General features: G+C 41.9%; 1 protein-coding gene across 6 annotated transcripts in view; it reads right to left on the bottom strand.

Annotated features, from left to right (window-relative positions):
• FARP1 (FERM, ARH/RhoGEF and pleckstrin domain protein 1) overlaps positions 1–24,023 on the bottom strand; it is a 581,296-nt gene that overhangs the window by 491,947 nt on the left and 65,326 nt on the right. For all 6 annotated transcript variants that reach the window (XM_085622106.1, XM_085622108.1, XM_085622109.1 and 3 more), the window contains exon 2: positions 430–621. In XM_085622106.1, the coding sequence (XP_085478232.1) occupies positions 430–594 (165 nt within the window). In that variant the 5' untranslated portion in view covers positions 595–621. The remainder of the gene's footprint in view (positions 1–429; positions 622–24,023) is intronic.

Raw genomic sequence — 24,023 nt, 5'->3', positions numbered from 1 at the left:
ACAAGCTGTGAACAACAGGTATGAGGGGCCGTAATGAGAAGGATGTTAACAAGGTCTCCTCCTCATAAAAGGAGCAGTTATGACAATCAAAAAAAGATTTGTTCTAATAGGTTTGGGTTTCTTCATTTTCACATAAAGCCCATGCACTATATATTACAGAAGATTTGCCTGTTCTCTTTAATGTTAGGTAGCTTCCAAAATGTAAATCAAGTCACAGTCATTTCCCTGCCCACCTCATTTATTTTAAAGAAGTTGTACAAATGTAGTAATTTCCTGGTTTACAAAGTATAGCTCTCACAGAACGCTTGGCGGACAGACCTTTTGCTTGCGTCAGAAGAGGCCTCATTACGACTCAGGCCAGGCACAGACATTCAAAGAGTTGCCATGAAAAACAAGTGCTATACAGAGAATAAAATTGTCCAAACTTACTGGAACTTCGATGATCTCCTGGGTGTCATCCAGCATCAGGACCTTGAAAGGAATGAGTCTCCCGGGAGGAGACGTGGGCGGCTTCTGTCCATGTTCCAATGTGCTTATTCCTCCGCTCTCCTGTACTCCAAGTCGCGAGCCTGGTGTTGGCTCGGATTCCCCCATTTTGGCAAACTCCTCTTCTTACTGTGGCTGGAGAATTAAAGAAGTGAAAGAATTAGTGACGAGAATGATACAACAGCAGGAAGTACACATACTACAGATGATCATCATGCCGGATGCTAGTGCGTCTACACCGGCAACAGTGGGGAACCTGGAATACAGGTTCCCTCATCTAAAAAAAAAAAAAACAGGCATTCTTCAAAACACCAATCATTTAATGGATCCAAAAATCAAGGTGAAAACCCTTAGCGGAAGTGGGATCCAGAAATCAGAGGCATCCTACTGAAATCCATAAGCTTCGAGCTATCACCCTATCAACACTTTCCTTGGCTCTCAAGGAGCTGCCCCGGAAAAATACATCTCTGTACTCCCTAACCAGATAAAAGTCCTGGTCTATTTACGAAGGGAACGGCGGGGCTATGCCGACCGTCTCACCACCTGCGTAATCCCTTCTTTTCATTCGGACATGGACAGCACATTGCAAAACTGCCTTCTGAAGCAGGGATCTCTGTGAATCCTAAAGTTCATGCATGGTGCCTCCCTCTGCTGCACCTTCTTTCTCAGTTAGTTCAGTACAAGAAGTCACAACCTGAATATTTTAAAGGCAATTATTAAACGGAGACTACACATGGAAGCCAAATATAAAACTATTCTGCCACAACTGCTGCACAATGAACATCAGGGACAAAATTCTTTTTATAGGTCACACTCCTCACAACTGACACAAAATGTGTCATTCTACCATTGTCCTCGCACCGCATGCCCTCAAGAAGCAAGCTCTCGAAAGAGGAGAGACACTGGGAAAGTAGAAACAGGCTCCACATCGCCTGCTCCTCCCAGAAATCACAAGTTAGGACTTCTTTTCAGTTTTCAACAGCATATGGTCCACATTAGACAAGCAATTTTCCCACCAAACTCTGTCCTTAGGTATGGGTTACATGTCACGTCCCGTATCGTCAGTATGCGGTCTGGATGATTTGATATAAGCTGTTACTGGTTCTTCAGACATGGTTGCCTTTGTAAAGCATGGGCCTAAATGCACCAGTGTGTAGATGAACAGTATATAACAAGGTCCATGCAATTTATATAGCGCACTGAGCATCACGTATAGAGTCTACCCTTCCAGAGTCCCTGATTGTGCAACCTGCTCTCTGGAAAATTACGATTACTTCTAAAAACTAAACTCACACTCTAGTAACAGATTGGTTTTCACAGAACCCCAACTGAAGCACACCATAGCAAGAGGACAGACACTCAACCCAAACTGGGGGAACCAAACCCAACATAACCTCACTATGCCCTTGAAATACAGATTGAATATAATAAGAACGCCATTGACACCCTGGACCTTAACATCCACAGCTGGCCTAATAACATATGTGACTCTACCTACAGCCAACCCCCAACACTTAAAGGACAATTTAAACTATGTCTACCCTACTTTCTACCAATAATCATAAGATGGAGGACAGTTAATCTAGTGTGAATGGCAGTCCACTCCCTCACAACTTGATACAAGCCTTATCACAACATACAACAATTCAATACAGCTTCCTCGTCGTCAACAGGAAAGGCATTTAATGTGTGAAATGATTTGCAAAACCTTGCTGGCAACTGGATGGCACAGATTAAGGCTACACAAGCATGAGCAAATAACCACTCAATACTAACCAAACAGGCCTGCTGATACCAAAGATATCTACCACAAATTGTTGGTCAATTCAGGACTCTTAACAGTTCACCCTGTAGATCTCAAATATCACATACTGCGACCGTTCACATACCATAACAACAAAAACACATCCCATGCATTGAAAACTTTAATTGACATCATATAATGGCAATGATAGTAGGAGGAATAATGCAGTCTATCCGGGCTGATTTCTGACCTCCCCCGCGCTCCCCAACACCGTTACCTCTTGCAGATCAATATGATCACAAAGTGGTTTTCCTCCTGCCACAACAAGCATAGGAAATCGATTTCAGAATACAAAAGATAAACTGTCAACACAATAAAGGGACCTGCAGAGCTAATTAGAGCTGTAAACATAACACATTATAAAATTCACATTTATCTCTCACAATTCCTCAATCGCACCTCTGTAGTTATCACGCAAGATATGGAAACACTTATATATGCTCAAAGCAAAGTGAATACTCGCTCAGCCACACACTTGCATGGTGTAGCTTGCTACCTTCGTGGACACGTGCTTCAGAACGCCACAAAGGAGCCAAAGTGCTTTACAAATACTATAATACAATACAAAATTATCCAGTGAAAGATATACCATAAAATAGGAGGACAGTCAAAAATGTTTTAAATGGTGTTGCTGCCTTCCACAGTCCCCTAGGAGGGTCTTTATTTTGGCCTTGGGCTGTTCATGAGATGCAGCGATTGGCGGAACTGATCCCCATTACCCAGAAGGCCAGACGTCCTTCCTAGCTGGAGCAGAAATATTCTGAAAGAGGCTGCATCAACCAGCAAGAAGACGCCCAAGGGAGCTCACTCCCTTACAGACGACAAGGAGGTGAGTGTGGGAGGGGCAATTTTAACTTATTGTAACTGTTGGTTATGTGAGCTAACAAATATTAAAGGCCAACGGTGGAACAACTCTAGTTAGTCCAATTCATAGACATAACATGTCTTGGAATCCCATTTATGTCAAAGGCCACTGAACAATGGTGGCTTCTCAAAGACGGTCGCTTTTGGCCATGCTGTGAAGTTTAGGGAATATCCCACATGCCTCTTACTCAAAGCGTTTCAGACTAGGCAGTCATATAATATTACAGACCAAACTGTTGCAAAGGCCCATGTCCAAGGTCATAAACCAGAATCATTAAGCTGCTGCCCAAAGCCAGTGACCACAGGTGAACTGGTCATGGCCAAGGCCAAAAGGCCGGTGCTAAACATTTCATTTATTATCTTTTTTTATACAATATATCGGTGTAGGTGATAAACCAAACAGAAACGTTTTTATTAGGGCATTTCCATCTCATGCATGGATGGCCTGATTCCCTAGCTTTTGCACAACAAAGTTCAGAATGGGTGATTTAATTTTTTTTACTTCTGTTGGTAAATGTCTACTTTCTCACTCTGTCTGTTGTTAATTCAGCGTACCGAAGCTACAAAAGCCTGACTGAACACCCATCTCAAGGCATTCGCCAATAGTTAACCATATTGCCCCGTGCATTCACTCATTGCATCTCTACACAAACAAGCTCAGGCATCTTCTACAGCAAGTTTGATCGAAGCTCGAAAACAATGGTTCGTTTTTCTTCAACGTTATGATTTATATGCGTTCCCAACTGAAGTAAAAACAATACATGTGCATTCTTACCCTGGGGTGTAGATGAAGTCAGCATACCTAATTTGCCACACAACCCAACCTTTTAATAATCCACTCTGGTTTTGTTTAGCCTAACTCTGGAATTTCCTTCCTGGAGCTTTCAATCCTACAGAGATTTGGTTGTATGCCTGAACTGTCAGCTCGCCCTTTAAAGGTCTACATCCCAAGACGTCTCTGTAATCATCAGCAATTGTGAGAGGAACGTAAACCAATTAATGCATATTCAGTATTTATAAAAGTCTCCAAAAACATTCAAGTTAACCAATGTCCATCGAATATCCTAGAAGCACTAAGATTCAGACTGATGGCTTCACTTTAACTTAGCCTTCACCAGGAGAAACTCCCTTATGCGACTGGTTCCTAAGCACGTCAGTATTATATACGCATTTAGCAAGATGGCTCGGTGAATTGACATCCGATGCATGGGATTTTAAAGTGAGCCTTCGAATCCTACTGAGATTAACTCAGTCCTCCTTTCTCACAAGGTCAGTAAATACAGTACATTTAAATTTAGCAAGAGCTATATCAGTTATTTAGAGAGGTTAGAAATAGACGTGAGGTATTAAGTACTGCATGAAAAAAGTTATTATGATTGGCAAGCGTCTTGTCTTGCCAATGGTTTTATCAGAACAGTGCTCTAGTCTTTGCCTTTTCTTCGGAACCATAGTATTCTAAAGCCCGCTTCCCTACTTGACCAAATGTGTTCGCCACAACAAACCACATTATGCCCCAGTGTCTCAACTCCCTCATCTGTGAAAATTGTGAGTACTTCTAAACAGGTTATCTGGCAATTTTATAGCCTTAGAACCTGCCGTCGCAGTCGACTTGCGGATCCTACTAAAATATGATTGGCTGTCAACACTCAAACAGTCTTGGCAGCCATCTTGGGACTCGGCATGAACCAGAGTCCCAAGATGAGTGGACAGGGTAGGAATACCCAGACACCTCAAATATGGAGTGGGGGAGGGGGGGGGGGATCCTGCCAAGGATAAAAAGCATTTTTTATTTTTTTTATTTTGACACAGACTTGCAGGAGACCCACAAATCTGCAGCAAAATAAAAAATTATAAAAAGCAAGCACGGGCTCCGGCGCCTGCTTTGGAATAACCCCTAGGTGGGTCAGGTCCCGGGAGCATATACTTAAGATAGCTCTTATGGCTCAAAGCCCCGGGGACCGTCACCTCCCCGGGGCATTTTTAATTATGAATGTGGGAGAGCCAAGCAGCCTGGGGACCACCATCTCCCCAGGACTAATTCCAATTATGTGGTGGGGCCTCATGGATCCCCCTGCTCCGGGAACCGCCACCTCCCTGGGGCTAATTTCCATAATATGGGGGAGGGGGCCTTGTGTACCCTCCCCCCCGTCTCGGGGACTGCCACCTTTAAATAAAGCACATACTTTATTTAAAAATGAAAAAAAAACAGGTGGGCCCGAAGGCCTGCCCCGAGACCCGCCACGGGGCACAAATACAATAATTAAGGTGGTCCGTTGCCTCTCAGCGCACTGCTAGTGGGGGGGGTGAGGTCCCCTCGCCTCCTGAGGGCCTAAAGTGGACTTCTTCCTCCAACAAGTAGTGCACCAGGAGGAGTGTTTGCAGAGTGGTGAAGAAAGGAGGCATGGCCTCTGACGACCTCTCAGAAATCTACCTGTGAGGGTCTTACTTGAGGAAACAGGAGGGCTAGTTGGCTCCCAAGGACCATCAAGCCAAGGGGACTTCATCCCCCAACTAGTAGTGCGCCAGGAGGCGCGTTTAGAGTAGTGGAGAAAAAGGGCAAGACCTGCTATAAGGTCTCAACAATCCTGCTGCATGGGACTTACTGGAGGTAATAAGAGGGGTAGTTGGCCCCCAAGGACGTCCTTGGGGGCCAACTACCCCATCTGTTATCTCCAATAAGTCCTACACAGCGGGACTGCTAAGAGGTCTTCAGAGGCCACATAGCCCTTTCTCCACCACTCTGCAAAAGCGGCTTGTGATGCACTACTGGTTGGTGGATGAAGTCCACTTTACTCCTGAGTGACCTTGGGGACCAAGAAGCCCTCCTAGTACCTCCTGTCAGTCCTACACAGCGGGATTCCTGAGAGCTGGTCAAAGGCCCAACCCCCGTTCTCCCCCACTCTGCAAACGCAACTACTACTTAAAAAACCTTAGACATTCACTGGGAAAAAAAACAAAGGTTACAGAGAGTTATAGTTCGGCTCAGGTTTCGTCATACAAAACCAGAGTAATTCAGCAGTTATAGTTAGATGAGCTAACTATAACTCACGCCCCCGCAATGCACTGCTTATGACCTCAAATTTTGCATCACTCATGACATGGTCAGTGACATCAATGGTGGCATCTCAAATGACCTCACTGATGTCCTCCACAGAGTCTGATGCACCCACTCACATCCCAATATAACCTTTTCATACACCTACTCCAACTTCCACACTACCATTGACACACCCATACCAGTACTTACACACCCACTCACTAATTCATAGGTCTACACACACATCCACTCAGTCACCCATAGAGTCATTCATACACCAACTCACTCACTAATATAGCCACTACCACTATTTCCACTCATACACCCATACAGCCACTCATACACTCAGTCACATAGACTTCATCACACAGCCACTATCTCACCTATACAGTTATACACACACCCTCAATTATTCATTCAGATACTAACACATACTCACTCACCTATACAGCCACTGACACAAGCACACACTCACCCATACAGCTACTATCACAAATCACTCACAGTCACTCATACTCCAAAACTCACCTATACTGCCTTTCACATATTCAGTTACTCATCCATATACCACTGACACATCCATTCACTCACCGACACAGCCATACACACAGTCACCCATACAGCCCCCCACAGACGTGCTCACTAACCCACACAGTCACTGACACACCCACTCACTCATCCATGCAAGCAGTCACACACCCCCTCACCCACTCACACAGTCACTCAAAAAACCCATACAGGTACTCAGACAACCAATCAATCCCCATACAGCCACTCACGTACCCACACACCAACCAATACAGCCACTTAGACACCAACTGGCAGACTGATACAGACATTCACACAACCTGGTCACTCACCCATATATTAACTGAGACACGCACCCACTGAATCATCCAAACAGGCACTCATACACCCACTGATTCATCAATACACCTTGGTATAAATATTTAACACTCAATCGTTTTAAAAACACTCACATCCACTTTATGATGTCATGAGTGATGTAATATGTGAGGTCATAAGCAGTGCATTGCGGGGTGGAGAGTTATAGTAGGCGCAGCTAACTATAACTGCTGAATTTCTCTGGTTTTGTACGAGTGAAACCTGAGCCTAACTATAACATCTCTGTAACTTTGGTGTGTAGGGGTGTCTGTCTGTCCTGGAAGAGTCCCATACAAGGCTGTCAGTGAAATGTACATGTATACCATGGCAGTGACTTCAGATATGGTGCTATATACCTGCTATTGCAGCAACTTTATTCATGAATATTCATTCACATCATCTATTACTACAATGCAAAGGTCAAATTTAGTATTACCACAGTACAGCAAAACAGACAAACACTTTTAATGGCAAGAGCGTAGGGAAGCACCCCTATATGAGCTTAAGCAGGGGTACTACTGGGGAAAAAAAAAGTTTTATGGCCTTTAACTTTGATCTGTGGCTTGCAGTACTGCAAGAACAAATGCCATGACAAGTGCTGTAGGATGGGGGCCAAAGGGTGAAAAAAGCAAATAACAGTGACAGACAGAAAGAGAAATTATTTAAATGGTAAAGAAAAGATAAATTAGAGGCAAGTGAAGTGAGAAACCGCGAACGAAGACAGGAGAAAAGAATACAAATAAGAAGACAGAGATGGAATGCAAAATGGAAGCAGAATGGAAAAAGGCACAAAAGAAGAATAGTAATAAGGAAAAAGATGGAAAGAAATAAAATGGAATGAAGAAAGAAGCAAGAAACCAAATTAAATAATGGAAAGGAGGGCAGCAAGAAGAACAGATAGAAGGAATAAATAAAACGAAAAAATGGAAAGAGGGAAAGAAATAAGGAGAGCTAGAAAACAGAATAAAATAATGGAAAGAAAATGGGAGACAAAGAAAGGCATGGAAGCAAAGAAGAAAAATAATTAACAAATGTAAGGAATACAAAAAGACGTATAGATAGAAGGAAGGACAAGAGGATATTAAAAAGAAAGGACGCAACAAGAAATAATTAATGAACTGATAGAAGGGCTGAATAAAAGAAACGCAAATAAAGTAGGAGCATAAAGGTCATAAAGAAACAGATGGGACGAAGGAAGGACAGACAGAAAGAGATGGAAAGTGTAATAGAAGGAGAATGGGAGAAGGTAAAGAAAGAATAGAAAGCAGGAAAGATGGATAAAAAGGAGGACAGTAAGAAAAAGTAAAAAAAGAAAGAAGGTAAGAATGGAAGAAAGATATCAAGGCAGGTAAATACACTTTATTTTACCAAATTCCTTTAAATAATGCTGTAAAATGCATTATTTTGCACCACTTTAAACAAATTATCCGTGGATTAACAATATTTCTCTGGCTTACATAGGAACATTTGAGATCATCGTCTTTAACCCTTAGGGCTCAAAGTGAGGGTTCTTTTATTTTCCCCGACTACTCTATTGGATTAAGGCCTCACACATAGCGTGTTCCAAAGACTGTCACAAACAGCTGCTCTAATTTTCAGAAGGCCTCAACAATATGATTTTCCTTACTGCCCACATTCAGCTCCTTGTGTTCTGCTTTTCAACACTTGTAATAAAACAGATACACCTAAAACATGAAAAAAGGCCATGGTATACAGATGCCCAGAAAGTCTTATGCTATCTATTATCGTCGTTTGGAAGGCTAGAGGCATACAGACATACTTGAGGTTTCACCTCATGTTTCATGGCTCCACCCTACACTGCAATAAATTCATCAAGAAAAAAAACAATCTCCTAAAATATGATACTTTTCACCCAAAATCCCTCAGCGAATCTCCCTTGTGGGCAATTCTAGAGGTAAATAAGAAACCGCAGTAGAGTGGGGACTTTAAGAGGCAATCTGACTCACTGACAAATAATTAAGAGCAGAGCAAGGGGATACCCAGAAGGAGTTTTTGAAAGATCTAGGAAAAGGCACAGAACACAAAATAGAGAATCTGTACTGGAGACAACACAGAAAACTATCAAACTCCGCATTGTGAGTGTGACCATCTATAATGTAGCCTCCAACTATGTAAAGAAAGTCCATAATTAAGAACTGACACATACTTGCAGTGCCTGGATACCCCCCGGGGTGACAAGCGCTCCCTACAAATACAGATTGATTGATACTCAACACAGGGGCCCATACATGGGGAAAAAAACACTGTTCTCAACAAGTGCGGGATTAGCCTTTGCGACAGCTTAGTCCACACCAGAGACCGTCAAAGACCAACAACAAGCCTGATCAACTAACTACCCTATGGAATTTGCCCAAATAGCGGAACATTATCCCTGAGGCAAATGTAGCATGTATAGTCTTACGGCACCAATGAAAACTCTGGAAATGAGGATGAGGAAACCATGGAAACTAAACAAGCACATGGTCACTCTAAACAAGTAGTGTACACGATCACATGCCTGTGCGATCTCAGATAGATTGATATGACCATTCATAAAGTAAAGAGACGGGGATCTGCGCACATTGCATCAGCAGTAATTTGGGATGCAACAGAAGCATAAACAAAACGAACAACCATTTCATTACTAAAGAACACACTATAAATGACCTATGATGGGTAGTGATTGAACAGCTAGATCCTTAAACCTGAAAAGGTTCTTTAGCTGGATCAATTAGGTACTCACAAAGATTAATTAATTAAATGACGGAATCCCTATAGCTTAATATAGTCAAAATAACTCGGTGACCTATTCGCTTCCCCATCCCACCTTCCAGTAAGAACAGTAATGATATTAAGTTTGCACACTACATAATGCAGAATGATTGACCCTTCTAATAATCAGCATAGGTATTTTGGGAAGAAGTAAGACTGTTATGGCCAGGTCCCAAAAGAGTTTCACATTATTACGTTGAGCTACTTATTTATGTTAACCTCCATATTTAGTAGTGTTCCAGACACAAAGAACATGTATACTGATACTAAGGTATCTTTATACGTATGTACACAAGAACTAGGGGTGACACTGTCAGAGAAAATAACTTACAATGAAGTGCAAAAAACAGCCACACCTTAAAGGGATCTAAGACAATATCAAAATGAACCCAGAACTACCAAACATGAAACGTACACAAAAGCTACCTGAACTATAAAGCGATCGAAAATTCCTATGGAAGCGCACATGCATATGTCATGACCACATCATCATGTCAGCAGCTGCGTGACGCGGAAGATTAAACTGACCCATTAAATTGGAAAGGATCCAACAAGCAAAGTAAGATGCAAGGTGGTCCTGAGAACATTTAGGTAAATAATAAATAAATAAATCCGGTATTTGTAAAGCGCGAACTAATCACCCCTAAGGGTCTCAAGGTGCTGGGGGCAGTCGTGGAGATTAAGTGAGCTATTGCCCAAAGTCACATGGTGCGGAGCGGAGGCCGGATCGAACCGTGAGCCCCATGCTCCGGAGTCGGCAGCTCTAGCCCTCTAGGTATAGATGCCTGGTGGTCTTCCTTGACAAAGTTGACATGAGTGGCGCTTCCTGACATTCTTGGGTTTCCCTTCTTTTTGCCAGGATCAGGTTTTAATTCCTTCCTCATATTTTGTAAACCCCAGTGTGTGACTATAGGAATCCCTCTTCCTCCCACTTCCTCATGATGCTTAAAAAAAACAAAAAAGAACCATTCCAATAAGAGAGGCGCAGTTTCCTCTGGCGAATAAGGATGGCACGTTGGCACATTATGATAACACCAAAACAGCTTGCATGAATCACTCACTAAGAAATATGTACTTTGCCCAAATTACGGACAAGAGGGACTGTTTTTAATCTTTGGCACGTTTTTAATTTTAATCTCACACTTTGTTGATCATGAGGTATGACTAGCACTTATCACGATTTAATTCTCAAGGTGTGCCGCGTTCACGTTTTGACACAGCAACAGAAACAATAGTTAGGAATTATGTGTATCAACCGGTCTCTCTCAATCCACAGATACCTCAACATAGAATACATATTGTGTAGTTGTATATCTGTATATGCCCGTATGACCTGCTTGCATGGTATGATTGTTTATTTCCACAAAGGATGGTTGTACAACACAATAACAAAATCGGGGCACATAGGCTAAGAACTAGTAGGGATCCAATTAAGAAGGTCCTGCTGAAAGCCACAAGACTTGGGCGATGAGGTGGATGAAACACGTTGATCCACTGACATGTGAGACAATTCCTCAGAAAAGTAGTGATCTGTTATGAATCTTTGGAGCTTTATATCAAAAACAATAAAGACTTCTGAGGTATTTTTAACCTTAGGGTGCATCCGCTGAAATCAAAGAGCTCTCTTGTTTAACAAGGTAGAGCCATGCAGAGACAACTGGTCCTGGCACAAGGACTCCATGAAGAAGCATGCCTCTGACAGAGGGTGGGAGTCCTTAAATAACACCTGGTGGGTGTTTGATTAAAGAGTCGTAGGTTGCCCTTGCGTCTGGAGCGAGGATAGCATATATGTACTCTAGTAGGGTCGTTTTCCTGCTTTTGATTTATTAATTGAAACTGGTAAGTAGGGGTGACCCCCGTCAATTCCTTTTCACTTCCTCTCGTCTTGATTTGACTCCTCCCAACACTGAGCAATGGTAATAAATTGCATATTACACTCTGCGCAACTGTATACGTGATTATATAGATCTAAAATAATATTTATTTAAAACATTCTCATTTTATTTTACATTTATGAATGCAAAAGTTGGCGAATACAGAAGTTGTAATCCATTTTTTCTGTTAATGTACTAATTGGATAGATAGCACGTCAAGTTTTTACCTTGATCTAAATACACCTTTACCAACTCTTAGAAAACACACACACACTTTAAGCACTAATCTGGCTAAACCTTCACTTTTGGTAGCGCTTTGATCACGTGTCTATCGAGGCGCCAAGCTTTCGAATTTGACTTTGCTTTCTTCTTTTGGCGAACACGTGACCTGTGTTTACATGGAACCTTCTGGCATTTGCCCAGCCGTGCAGCTGCACTTCACACCCTGAGGGATTCACTCATCAGCGTGGCTCATACCAAGAGGAAGCCATGATGGAGCCCAGCTGGGCAAATATATCACGGCACTGGAGCATATCGCGACTGAGTGCCGCCTGAATGAGGTGCAAACTACAACCAATGCCCCGACACTGGCAGGCACCGAGAGGGGAGGCGGAGGGTGCATCGTTCACGAATTCGTTCACAACGCAAACAGGTCAAACGGAGAGCGGCGTTTAATCTTTAATCAACATGACCCTGTCGAATGCAAATATTTTACCACAAGATATCAACATTTACTCTACCCAGAGAACAAAGCCCGTGCAACCTGGGACCGCCCCAACTTGAGTAAACAGTCAAATCCAACAACATGGGTACATACAGGACAAGCGGACCACACTGATAGAAATACGGCCATCTTACAAATACAACAATGATCGCGATTATAAACCACGCAGGAGCCCTGCGCCATGTAAATCAGCAGGCCGCGTGACGAACGCGTCATATGAGCACAGAATTCCGAAATGATTCACTAAATTGTACTGTGTTTTAATAGTAAGATAGCTATTACCACCTGCCCCGTGTGGGGTTCTGAAGTAGCGTAGTGAGTGTGGTTGGAAGGCTGTCCTGGTTTTCCTATGTAGGAAGTGTTTCCATGCCATATGCTTAGCACGTGCTGATTATGGCTACATGATTCGAAATAATACCGCAATGATAAGGGCATGCTCCCTTCAGACAATTCCATATGCGACTTTAAATTAGGAGAAATGTTCTCGTTTATTAATGGCCTTTTCTTTTTGAAAAATGCAGCTGTGAGCAAATTAACATTCACTTTGGGAAATGTATTTTCTAACTGAGTGGAGGACAGTTTGTGCTTCCTTGTTTATCTTAATCGCAGCCAAATAGGAGGGGAGAACACCACTGGACACTCTGACGCGCAGCTGGAATTCGTGAGGAGATTACCGACGCGATGGGATGAGTGCTGGGAAACAAGCATTGGTTAAAGCCAACAGGTCTACCTTTAATGGGCCAGAGCATGTAAACACCGGCATTCACAAATGTTTAAGCGCCTTTGTCTTAAGAAAATATTGTTAGCACATTAAAGAATGATCCAATTGGCTTTACAAAAGGCTGGGAAAAATAGCAAAAACGTAGCACTGGAATAAGGTTTCGGCTGAGCTACTGGCTTTGGCAAAGATTTTAGCCGATTGTATGCATGACTAGGGGCAAGATACCTGCGCACACACATTGGTAGTTTTGAAAAGGGTCTGGTATTTTAGCAGATTGTATGCATGACTAGGGATAAGATGCCGGCGCACACACATTGGTAGTTTTGAAAAGGGTCTGGTATTACATAAAACCCACTACAATATAGCCAACAATGCGCCCATGTAAGTTTTGACTCAGGCAGCCATGAGTAATTTACCATTCTAACACAGTTACTGGCCATCTTATAACAGGAAAATTAAAAAGCAAAAAAGAAATATAAAAATAAGTATGCATGTTGTTGGAGTGTAATCCACTGTGTACATGGACTGCAAGAGATACAACTGGGCTTGCTCCCTGGTTCTGTTATCGAGTCTGTAGGTGCATTTCCCTGTAATGTATTACCAGCATCACTAGGTAACTTGTTTCTAAACATGAGGTTGTCTGATTCATAAAACGTATGTTGAATATTTAAAAGTGCAAATAAAAATACTAAAAAAATAAAATAAATAAGTATGCATGATGCACAAAAAGGAAGCGAGTGGCCCGATGGCACTTTGCACCTTTGGGGCCAGTGTAAAAAAGATGCGAATAATAAAGAGATACATTTATGTTCAACATGAAGCGCAAGATGGGCAGGGGGGAGGAGCGGAGCTGGGAGCAGGCATATGAAGGAAGCGCGGTTAGAGGTAGGAAAAACAAGGGACGAGAGCAAAGAAACATATGCCTTCGGCTGGAGTGTTGAATGGAACAAGCATTGGCAAAGCCAATAGTTTTTAACCTATGATTCATCTACCGGCTGTGTCATTTTTGTTGTTTTTAAATGATGCACAGCAGTACAAGCTGCAGTGCTACATAGCTTAAAAGAAAAAAGAAAAAAAGCAATATGACTTGGCCAGACTGCATCATAGCGTTTTGTTTTTTTAACTCTAAGCTGTGCATGTATAATCAAGTTAAAATTGATATTTTCCCTATACTTAGAATGCAGTTTATATTCTTGAACAAACGCCCATTGCTGTTACCAGCGCGTCAAAGTGTAGCTAGCTGGAACACGGAGCATGGAGAGGCTGTAGCGTTACGGCCTGAGCTGCTGACTTTGGAGCTGGGGAACCAGGTTCGACTCTCGGCTCAACATCCTGTATTGTATTGTAATTGCATTTGTATAGCGCTTACTACCCCTAACGAGGCGAGGCTTTTTTCGTTGAGTAGCACGCTACTCCGGGACCCATAGAGGATTATTGTTGAATTAGCATAGTGAAACATGCAAGTACATTTTAAGTGGTGGATAGGTTAGTCAGTTATTTGGATTCGGAAGGATAGCAGAAGGATAGCAGAGGAAAAAAGGTTTGTATTTATATAGCGCATGTTACCGCTGATGGATGTTGAAGCGCTTTTCTGGAAAGTAGCACGCTACTCCGGGAACCCATAAAAGATTAGTGCTGAAAATTAGTATAGAGAAATATGAAGTAATTGGAGTGGTGGATATGTTATTCGGTTATTTGGATAGAGAAGGGTAGGTGGCGGGATAGAAGAGGGAAAGAGGTTTGTATTTATATAGCGCTTGCTACCCCTGATGGGGTGTTGAAGAGCTTTTTTGGCGAGTAGCACGCTACTCTGGAACCCACAAGGATTAGTGTTGAATTAGTATGGTGAAACATGAAATTAATTTGAGTGGTGGATATTTTAGTCAGTTATTAGGATTGAAAAGGGTTGGGGAGGGGAAGAAAAGGGAAAAAAGGTTTGCATTTATATAGCGCTTGTAACCGCGATGGGGTGTTGAAACGCTTTATTGGCGAGTAGCATGCTACTCTGGAACCCATAAAGGATTAGTGGTGAGTTAGTATAGTGGAATATGGAATTTGAGAAGTGGACACGTTAGTCTGTTATTTTGGTTGAAAAGGATAGTGGAGGGATAGAAGAGTGAAAAATTTATTTTTTATTTCTTGTTTTAGGTGATAGCAGTGGGAGGAGGCTTTGGATGAGTAAAAAGGGGTTTTGGAGGGGAAGAGTCAGAGGGAAGAGTTTAGAGAGGTTTGTTTTTGGGGTTCGGTATAGTAAAAGAGGTGTCAGATGATGCAAGGAGGGGTAGAGTAGGACAGTCTAGAAATGGTTATTTTGGGGATCATAGTAGTGGTATGGTGTTTGGGATAAAAGAGAGTAGATGTAGAGGATATATTGATAGATGTATAGCGTGAGAGATAGGGTAGTGCATTGGAAAGAGTAGTAGAAAGTAGTTTGAGATGAGTCAGGAAGTTGGGCTAGAAGATATATTGAGAGAAGTATAGGCTGAGAAATAGGGTAGTGCATTGGAAATGCCAAATTAGAAGAAAGTGATAAATATATAGATCCATAAGTACATTGAAAGTATATAGATGCATAAAGCAGGTAAGTATATGTAGATTAAATATATTGATAGAGTTAAAGGATGAGAAATAGGGTAGTGCATTGGATATGCTTTTTCAGGAGAAAAGTAACAGACACACAGATCGAAGTACATGGAGGTACATAGATGCACAATGGAAGCAAGTACATGTAGACCAAAGATGATTTTTTTTTTTTTAAACAATTATTCTACATGTTTATACAAAGCAATACACAAAGATAGGTACATATCTATAGTGAAAATAAATGCTTATATACAGAGGGATATGCTGTAAATTTCTGTTTGCGTATGGTGCTTATGTGGGGAAGAGCCAATTTGTGAGTAGTTTTCTGAAAATAAGGTGGTTGTTGGTGGATCTTATGTTGTGGGAGTAAAGAGTTACATAGTTTGGCTGCTTGAACAGAGAAGGATGTGCCACCAATGGTTTTTTTCTTGTATCTTGGGATTTTGAGGAGAGATGCCTCTTTAGAGTGGAGGTTCCCTTGTTGAATGTGTTTGGTGATATTATTCCTGATGAAGAGCGGCCCCATTTTATGTATTGCTTTGTGGGTGATACAAAGTAGCTTGAACGTGGATCTTCTGGCAACCAGTAACCAATGCAGGGCTTTCAAGGCAGGTGAGGTGTGGTCTTGCGATTTGATATGCAAGAGTAGTCTGGCAGCCAAGTTCTGAATCCGTTGTAGTCTTTTCATGGTTGTTAAAGGAGATCCGTGGTAGAGGCTATTGGCGTAATAGAGTTTGGACAGAACAAGGGAGATGGAAGCTTGGACCTTGTGTGGAAATCCCAAATGAGGGAAAATTCATCGCAGCGTTTTTATAGTGACAAAGCTTGATCTTGCTAGTCTGTCCATTTGAGCATTCATCGACAGCTTGGAGTCCATGGCCATTCTGAGGGTCATAATGTTTCCAATCGCCACACGTGAGTATTTCCATTTTGGAAGCATTCAATTTGAGACGGCTCCAATTCATCCACTGACCCACGGCTCTGAGACAACTGAAAATTGGGGATTTTTCCAATGTCTTTGGGGCATTCCAATAGAGGGAGTATTTGTGTGTCATCTGTATAGTTATTTACAAAATTCAAAAGGGGTTGCCACGTGCACACCAGTTTCCTTCGTTTACTTATTATTTCATCATACTTGATTTATCATGTTTACTCCTTCCAGCGTGTAGCCTTGTTAACGTGGCCTGCCCAAGTGCCTCGTGTCTATACACACAACGAAGAAGCTGGAGCAACATTCCACTCTATCCGGATGCACAGCTTATATTCAGAACATATTCTCCAAAGTACTCCACAAATGAATCCATGTTTACGAGTACGGGGTGAATTACGGAGATGAGTCATCTTGGAAAACTGGTAATTGGGGACTAGGGGTAAGGTTAAACAATTAATGGCAAAGAGGGCTTCTCTGGGTATACTGTATTAAGTATTGAATTGTGCGCTTAGAGGGAAAACGTCAGACATTTAGTTAAACACGCCAATGTGCGTTAGTTTTATTGTTTGCTATTTTTTAGTGTTCAAAAGTATAAACTAATGTCAATGTTTTAACATTTTCAGTGAACCCCTGAGGAAGAGCCACTAAGAGCTCGAAATGCATTGGGTTAATGCGATCCACTTTCAAGGATGTTTTATGTATAGTATCATGCCCCAGAAAAGGCCTAGATAGGCATATCTGTGGCATAAGAAACGTTTTTATGCATATCCTGCCCTGCATGTGACCAAAACAACTTTGGTGATAAAAACTGATTTAATGGAACTTATCGAATAAAACACGTAAACATGAATTAATTTGTGGCGTACTTTGGAGAATATGTTATGAATATAAACTGTGCGTCCGGATGGAGTGGAATGTTGCTCCAGCTTCTTCGTTATCTGCATAGTTATAGCACACAAGGTGACATTGATTGATCAGTTCCAGTAATGACTTCATGTAGATGTTGGAAAGCATGGGTGAGATGATAGAGCCTTGAGGGACCCCTGCTTTTGTGGAGTATGGTTTGGACAAGAAAGGTATGGGGTATGGATGACATTAGTTCTGTTTCGAAGGTAGGACGCAATCCAGTCTAGAGCAGTTCCCTCTATGCCGGCTTCATAGAGTCTTTGTTTCAGAGTGTCATGGTCAACCGTGTCAAAGGCAGCCGAGAGGTCCAAGAGGAGTAGCGCAGCAACCCTGTTGCGGTCTACTGTATTCTTCACGTCATCCCAGATGGCAAGGGGGGCAGATTCAGTGCCTCTTCCTGAACAGACTCCTGTTTGGAAGTCTGAAAGTATGTCATTCTCTTGAATGAATTGTGACATCTGGGAGAACGCTGCTCATTCTATTAGTTTGCCCAGGAAAGGTCCATTTCTAATGGGTCTGTAGTTGTCAGGGTTCAGCGGGTCTAAGTTTATTTTCTTCAGTAAAGGGCGCATGTGTGACTTTTTGAATTGTTCTGGAAATAATCCGGTAGTTGAGGAATCGTTGATGATTCTTCTTACTGGAGTGTCAGCAGAGGTTGTTAAAAGAATTGTCTTGAAAGTTTGTGGTGGACAGGGGTCAGATGGGCTGCCGGTAGGCCTGCTTACTTTGACCAGGTCCATAAATTCATTGTGTGAGATGTGTTGGAAGGAACTGAGAGGACGGGTTAGACTAATCCCCTCACAGTAGCATCACTCCCTGGACTCTAGCGCCATGAAACCGTTTGGTGTACGTATGCTTTATAAGCTTTTTTAACATACCATAACAAAAGTCCCTCGCTGATCGATTTGTTCCAAGTGAGTCACCCACTTCAATCCTATGTTAGTATAAACCCGAATGCGAGAATAATATCGGATCTTAACTTTGTCAATGTTTAATAGTTCACAGTGACTACATCAGCCCTCTGCGTTCTGTAGTTGGACCTTTGATCGGAAGCTGTATCTGGACGAGGAATTCTGGGCAAATCACTTAAACTCGCCGTGCCTGTAAAAAATAATGTGTCTCTGTGCTATATAACTGATGCTCATGTGAAGCGCTCCAAGTCCTTCCGGTCGACTTTGCATTATCTTAAAAAAGGGGTGGGGAAGGGGCATGCAGCAACGGAAGTGAGGTGGTGGTAAGGACAGGCAAGCAGAATGCAGACGCTGGAAAGTAAAAAATAAAAAAAATAAAGTATGTTACAAGACTTGAATCCGAGCAGAAAGCTTGAGGCACACGGAGGCGCTGACCAACAGGAAGAAAGTAAAGGAAATGGACGTGGGAGCCAACTAATAGTAAGTAAAGGTAAGTAATGAGCGGGCTCTAAACCCCTTTTAGGATTTTCTTTTTCATTAGAAGAGTTTTCGCAAGTACTGGGTAAGCGAAATCTAAAAATGAAAGTCCTCTCAAATAAGCCACGGAAGGATAGGAGGATAGAACTCATCCAATCAGAATATAGAGAGTTAACTGTTCCTGGGCGGGACAAACAAAACTCTAGGAGCGAAAGCCATTGAATCAGGAGCGAACAACTGAGAAAGAAAACAAAACCGTCTAATAATGAACAATGGTCTAACCAGAAGCCCATTCTAAGCTTGTATACCGACTTATGGGAGCAATAGGTGTGTCTCCAAACAGCCAAAGTTTTGTGAAGTTGTGACAAAAAAAAAAAAAGTCTTCTTCTCGTATAGAATGCATATAGGAAATAAAAAAATTAAATATGACAAAGAACTTCATGACTGAGTAACTTTTACCGTGTGACAAGGTAGCTAGCTCTTGAATGCCAATGGAAGCACATCCTGGATTATCTATAAAATAGCCAATAACATTAAGTGAGAAAGTAGTATTCCTTTGGGTGGAGCGAACACTCGCATATTTTAAAGAATTGGCAACAGTAAGTCTTGCAGACCTAAAAAACATGTAAAAAGGTAGTATGTCGGTGGATTTGTGTATTTATTTACATGCAAGTTAAAACATATTACTAAATATTAAAACAAGGTTATGGTTCTCTTCTCAGAAAAAAACATATCATACAAAACAGACAAGGTGAGCACAATAGAAACAAGCTAAGTAGTGACAAAATAACACAATAAAATAAAATACAAGTTAGGCCCACTTTATTCACCACAATCCATGAACATCCAATGGTTTGCTGTATCAATATTAATATCTTGAAATTAAGACCTGATTTATATCCACAATAGTTTACAGAATTAATATATTTTTAAATACTGTTCGATCTTGGCAGAATTTATCTTAACGTATTTACAGAAATTTGAAGTTCACGCGGAAAAGAACATTTCAGAGAGCACATAGCACAACGAGTGTATTTTAATGTTGCCTTACTGGTATTTCTATAATATAGATCGGGTATTGGTTTGAACCAAAAGCTCATCTATATTATAGAAATACCAGTAAGGCAACAATAAAATATACTCCTGTTCAACAACTTATAAAGAACACTGAATCGTATGTTGACAACAAATGGCAAACAATCTTCCTATTTGTGAAAGAATATATAGGAAACAATTGTTAAAAAAGTGAGGTAATGTACAAATCAAGAAATAAGAGCAACTTATTTAACTTTATTGACCAAATATGGCTACAAAGAGATGAACTAGTTTATATTTCTTTCTTTATTACTTGTTATTGTAAATCTTTGTATTAGAAAATTATTTCATTTTTTCAAAAGTTTATACAAAAAGACTCATATAGTGTCCTAACATATCTTTTCTAAGCCTTCCTTTGTTAACATATGGTTTTCAGAACACAATATTGTTGCATATTCGATCAAACAATTACATCACAGCTTATCTCTAACAAAAAAAGTGAATATTAAACATGGCTTTATTCAGTCTACGCGCGTTTCGGCGTTCAGCCTTCCTCAGGCGGCCATGATATTCATAACTTCCTATTGCAAAATTTCAACTTCTGGGAACAGGACTGGGCATTTTTTTTGTATGTGGGAAGAGAGAGGACTGGTTGAGAGGTACTGCCAAGAGGCCGCAAACATCCACAACGTCAACGTGGCCAGCTTTCGAACTGGAATTCAAACTGGAACGGCCCAGAAGGTATAGTTATTTCCTGTGGTCCATTGATGAAATTCACTGTTCCTTAGATTTGGACCCAGTTTGCAATGAGTTCCACTCCAGTGGAAGGCCTCACCTTTTTTCGTTCTCTACATGAGTCAGTTTTGATGCACCGGCTTTTCACTGCATGTGCAATATGAAGAAATTTGCATCTCTCCTTTATCGAATGCTAAGGAATAAAAACTATAATGAAACTACTTTAGAGGAGCCGTTTCACCATGAGCCTCAGTCTGCATTTGTCAGTATGCGGATATCAGAGATCTATGCCTCAATTCAAGTGGTATCAGGTATCCCATCCCTTGCTACCTGGATGGGGATGTAGAATTTGTTCAGTCTGAATCCAGACAAGAAGTGCTGCTTCGAAAGTGATGTAGAACGACGATCATCACTAAACATCACGCCCCCCTCATTAGAACTAGAATATGTTAATGAGAGCAGGGAAGGCAGGGCCTGAAAGAGAGGGGAGGAGTGTTTGGACGTGGCGGCGGGGGGGGAGGAGTTAAATTTGTCAAGATATTTCCTACTGACGGCTCTAGGGTGTTGCGTCTGCTTTAAACCTGAATAAAAATTACGGATACGTCAGAAAGAGGGTTCTTTCTCTTCACAACACTATTGCATTCATAATAGCAACTGTTGTGCGAAGGTGGTACAGAAGACATAGCTAAGATAAGCCTAGCCCTAACACAATCCATAGTCGCAGTTCACTGGGAAATGAGGCCGATGAAGAAGTAGATGCTACTAACTTTGAGGTCTTTCAGATGAAGATCATAGCGGAGTTGCATTGATGAGGCCGTTTGGTTTTGCTGGTGTCCAGGTTAAGCATTTTCACTTACATCCTTGGTTAGCTTCCTCACTGGAGGAAGAGTACTCTTTTGCAGGGCAGATGTGTGCCGCGGTGAAACATGGTCTTCAGACAGGTAGACTTTAGCCAGACATTTGACAACGTGCGAAGATAAGCTTGAAACATGCTGTGCAGCCGTAGAAAAGGCCCTGAGATTACAGAGAGGTAATCTGATTGCGGCTGTGATCCTAAATGTGAGGCACACTGTAGTTATGGTGCATCGTCCTAAAAAACACGATCACAGCATTGCAAAGCGCCTTCACCGTGGTACCCTGTGTTTTTAAATACTAGACACTCTCCTTCCACCTCTTATTGGTTCTGGTGTTTATTTCAAGGCCACAACAACATTTCTATCAGAAACGCTGTACATCATACATGAGAACACAGTTTGGCTTGGAACAATCTCGGGGTACAGGAAGTACTCATAACCGAGTGAGTACTGATAAGTGAGTGAAAAGTCTATACACGTAGAGTAGAGAAATGGGATACAGAGTAGACTATGTGCAATGACCTGATAGAGTAAAGCATGAGATTGTCTCTGGGGTTTAGGGACCTGGATGGGTTGATCATCTCAAAGGAGATTCTTTTTTTAGAGCGATCTAAGACGTCCAGGGAGAGGTAACTGCTTGCAGGCTATCAGTACCAGTAGGGATAAAGGAAGGACTGGTGGATGGAGGGAGTCCATCGGGTCCAGATCTTAATGAGGATTTGGGGCATTCACGGAGCCAAGCAGTATGCGATTGGTAGATGGCAAGTTACTTTAAGGGATGCGGCGGTAAAAAGTTAAAAGGTAAAGGGAGGATGAATATCAGGATGAGTATTCTAAACAGGCCTTTTACTGGCACATCGCCTGCCAACCAGCCTGGTGCCAATAAAAGGAGCTTGTAGTCTGCCTAGAGAGATTGAAAGGGGTTTGCCTGTTAATGTTCACTACTTTATCAGCGGGACAGAATGCATACAAGGGTCGCTGAAATACATATTTTTTCCCCATAACTAGTTCACTGATTAGTGCCTTGGCTGTGGGAAGGAGACTATAACCCACATGTTCAGCGCCTGGTTTCATGCCACCATGTCTGCGGAGAACTGGGATTGCGGAGGCATGCTTGTGCAGAAGTGTACGCTGACGTTTCAAGCTGGTGGGGTTAGGTGGGGCTGCCTACAGGAAGAAAAGAGAACCAAATTTGGAGTGTGGTGCTCTGGTGGCATGGAGTAGAACAGATCTGTTTCGGAGGAGTAGGGTGTTCAGCTTCGGGTAGTAGAAAGAGGAGGGGATGGTGATGGCGAAATGCCGCAGTGATAAAGTTGAGTCGCATTAGAGAGGGCAGGCTCCACTGGATGAAGGTCCTGGAAACAGGACCGTAGGAGGTTACGGCTTGAATGCCTGGCACCTGGATCAACTGGAAATGGCTCATCGCAGAATGCTGAGCGCAGTCATGCTCTTCCACACTCCTGGAATAGGGGTGGGATAAGCCAGGTGACAGACTGGCTCTCAGAAGGTAGGATGTAGTGGGTGTCATTACACACTAGACAATCTCATAGCATCACAATCCACAACTCTGTTTCTTTCATCTGAAATTTCTGGTTGTTTTAGGGACTACTGAAAACATTGTGTTACATTCCTATCAACTGAGGGTGATGACTTGTTCATGTACCATCCACACCCTCACTTTATCCTGTTTCCCACAACAGCTACTTATTAAGAGTGTAGGTAACTTGAGCACCGTACAATTGTACTGCTGGTCTCTCTACATATTGAGTTACTGTTGACTACAAATCTATTTTGGAAATGCTCTACGGTTATACTGATGCCAAGTACAAATGTATACAGCTTTCACTTGTCTCACTAATATATTTATTGTATCATTTCCCTCGCAACTTCAGATGTTTAAGCTCTTATCCTATTTACCTTTTGCTATAAAGTGATCCATTACTCTTTGGTGTCTAACAGTTAACGACTGATTAAAGAGGAACTGCTCCAAATTGCTGGGTATGAGATATAAGGCCTCTGGCGGTTTGGAGCATTTGCAATTTAACTCCCTGGACATTCCATGTTAATGTTTGGTTCAATCTCATCTTCAGGCTTTCGAAAGTTGTGAGCGTCTCAATATGATCACCTTTGATCTAGAATTTTTTGGGGGGATACTTTAGATATCCACACAATCACAAACGTTGTCCTTTATAAATAAATTTCTCATTGCAGTAGACATTACCAAGGACAACAACAGATCCAGCCATAAACACCCAAATAGGTGTTCTGCACCTTAAAAATAAAATTGCAGCTGGGCTAGAAAATTAGTATAGGGTTATCTGCTGGTTCTCCCAATAAGATGCTATGGTGTGTACCACCAGTGCTGGTATGTGTAACAGAGAAAAAGACAGCAGAGGATTACTATTCAGACTGGTGACTGGGTCA

This window comes from Triturus cristatus, chromosome 8 (assembly GCF_964204655.1).
Source record: "Triturus cristatus chromosome 8, aTriCri1.1, whole genome shotgun sequence".
In the NCBI taxonomy this organism is placed as follows: Eukaryota; Metazoa; Chordata; class Amphibia; order Caudata; family Salamandridae; genus Triturus; species Triturus cristatus.
Note: the sequence above shows the minus strand (reverse complement) of the source record. Positions and strands in the feature narration are given on the sequence as shown.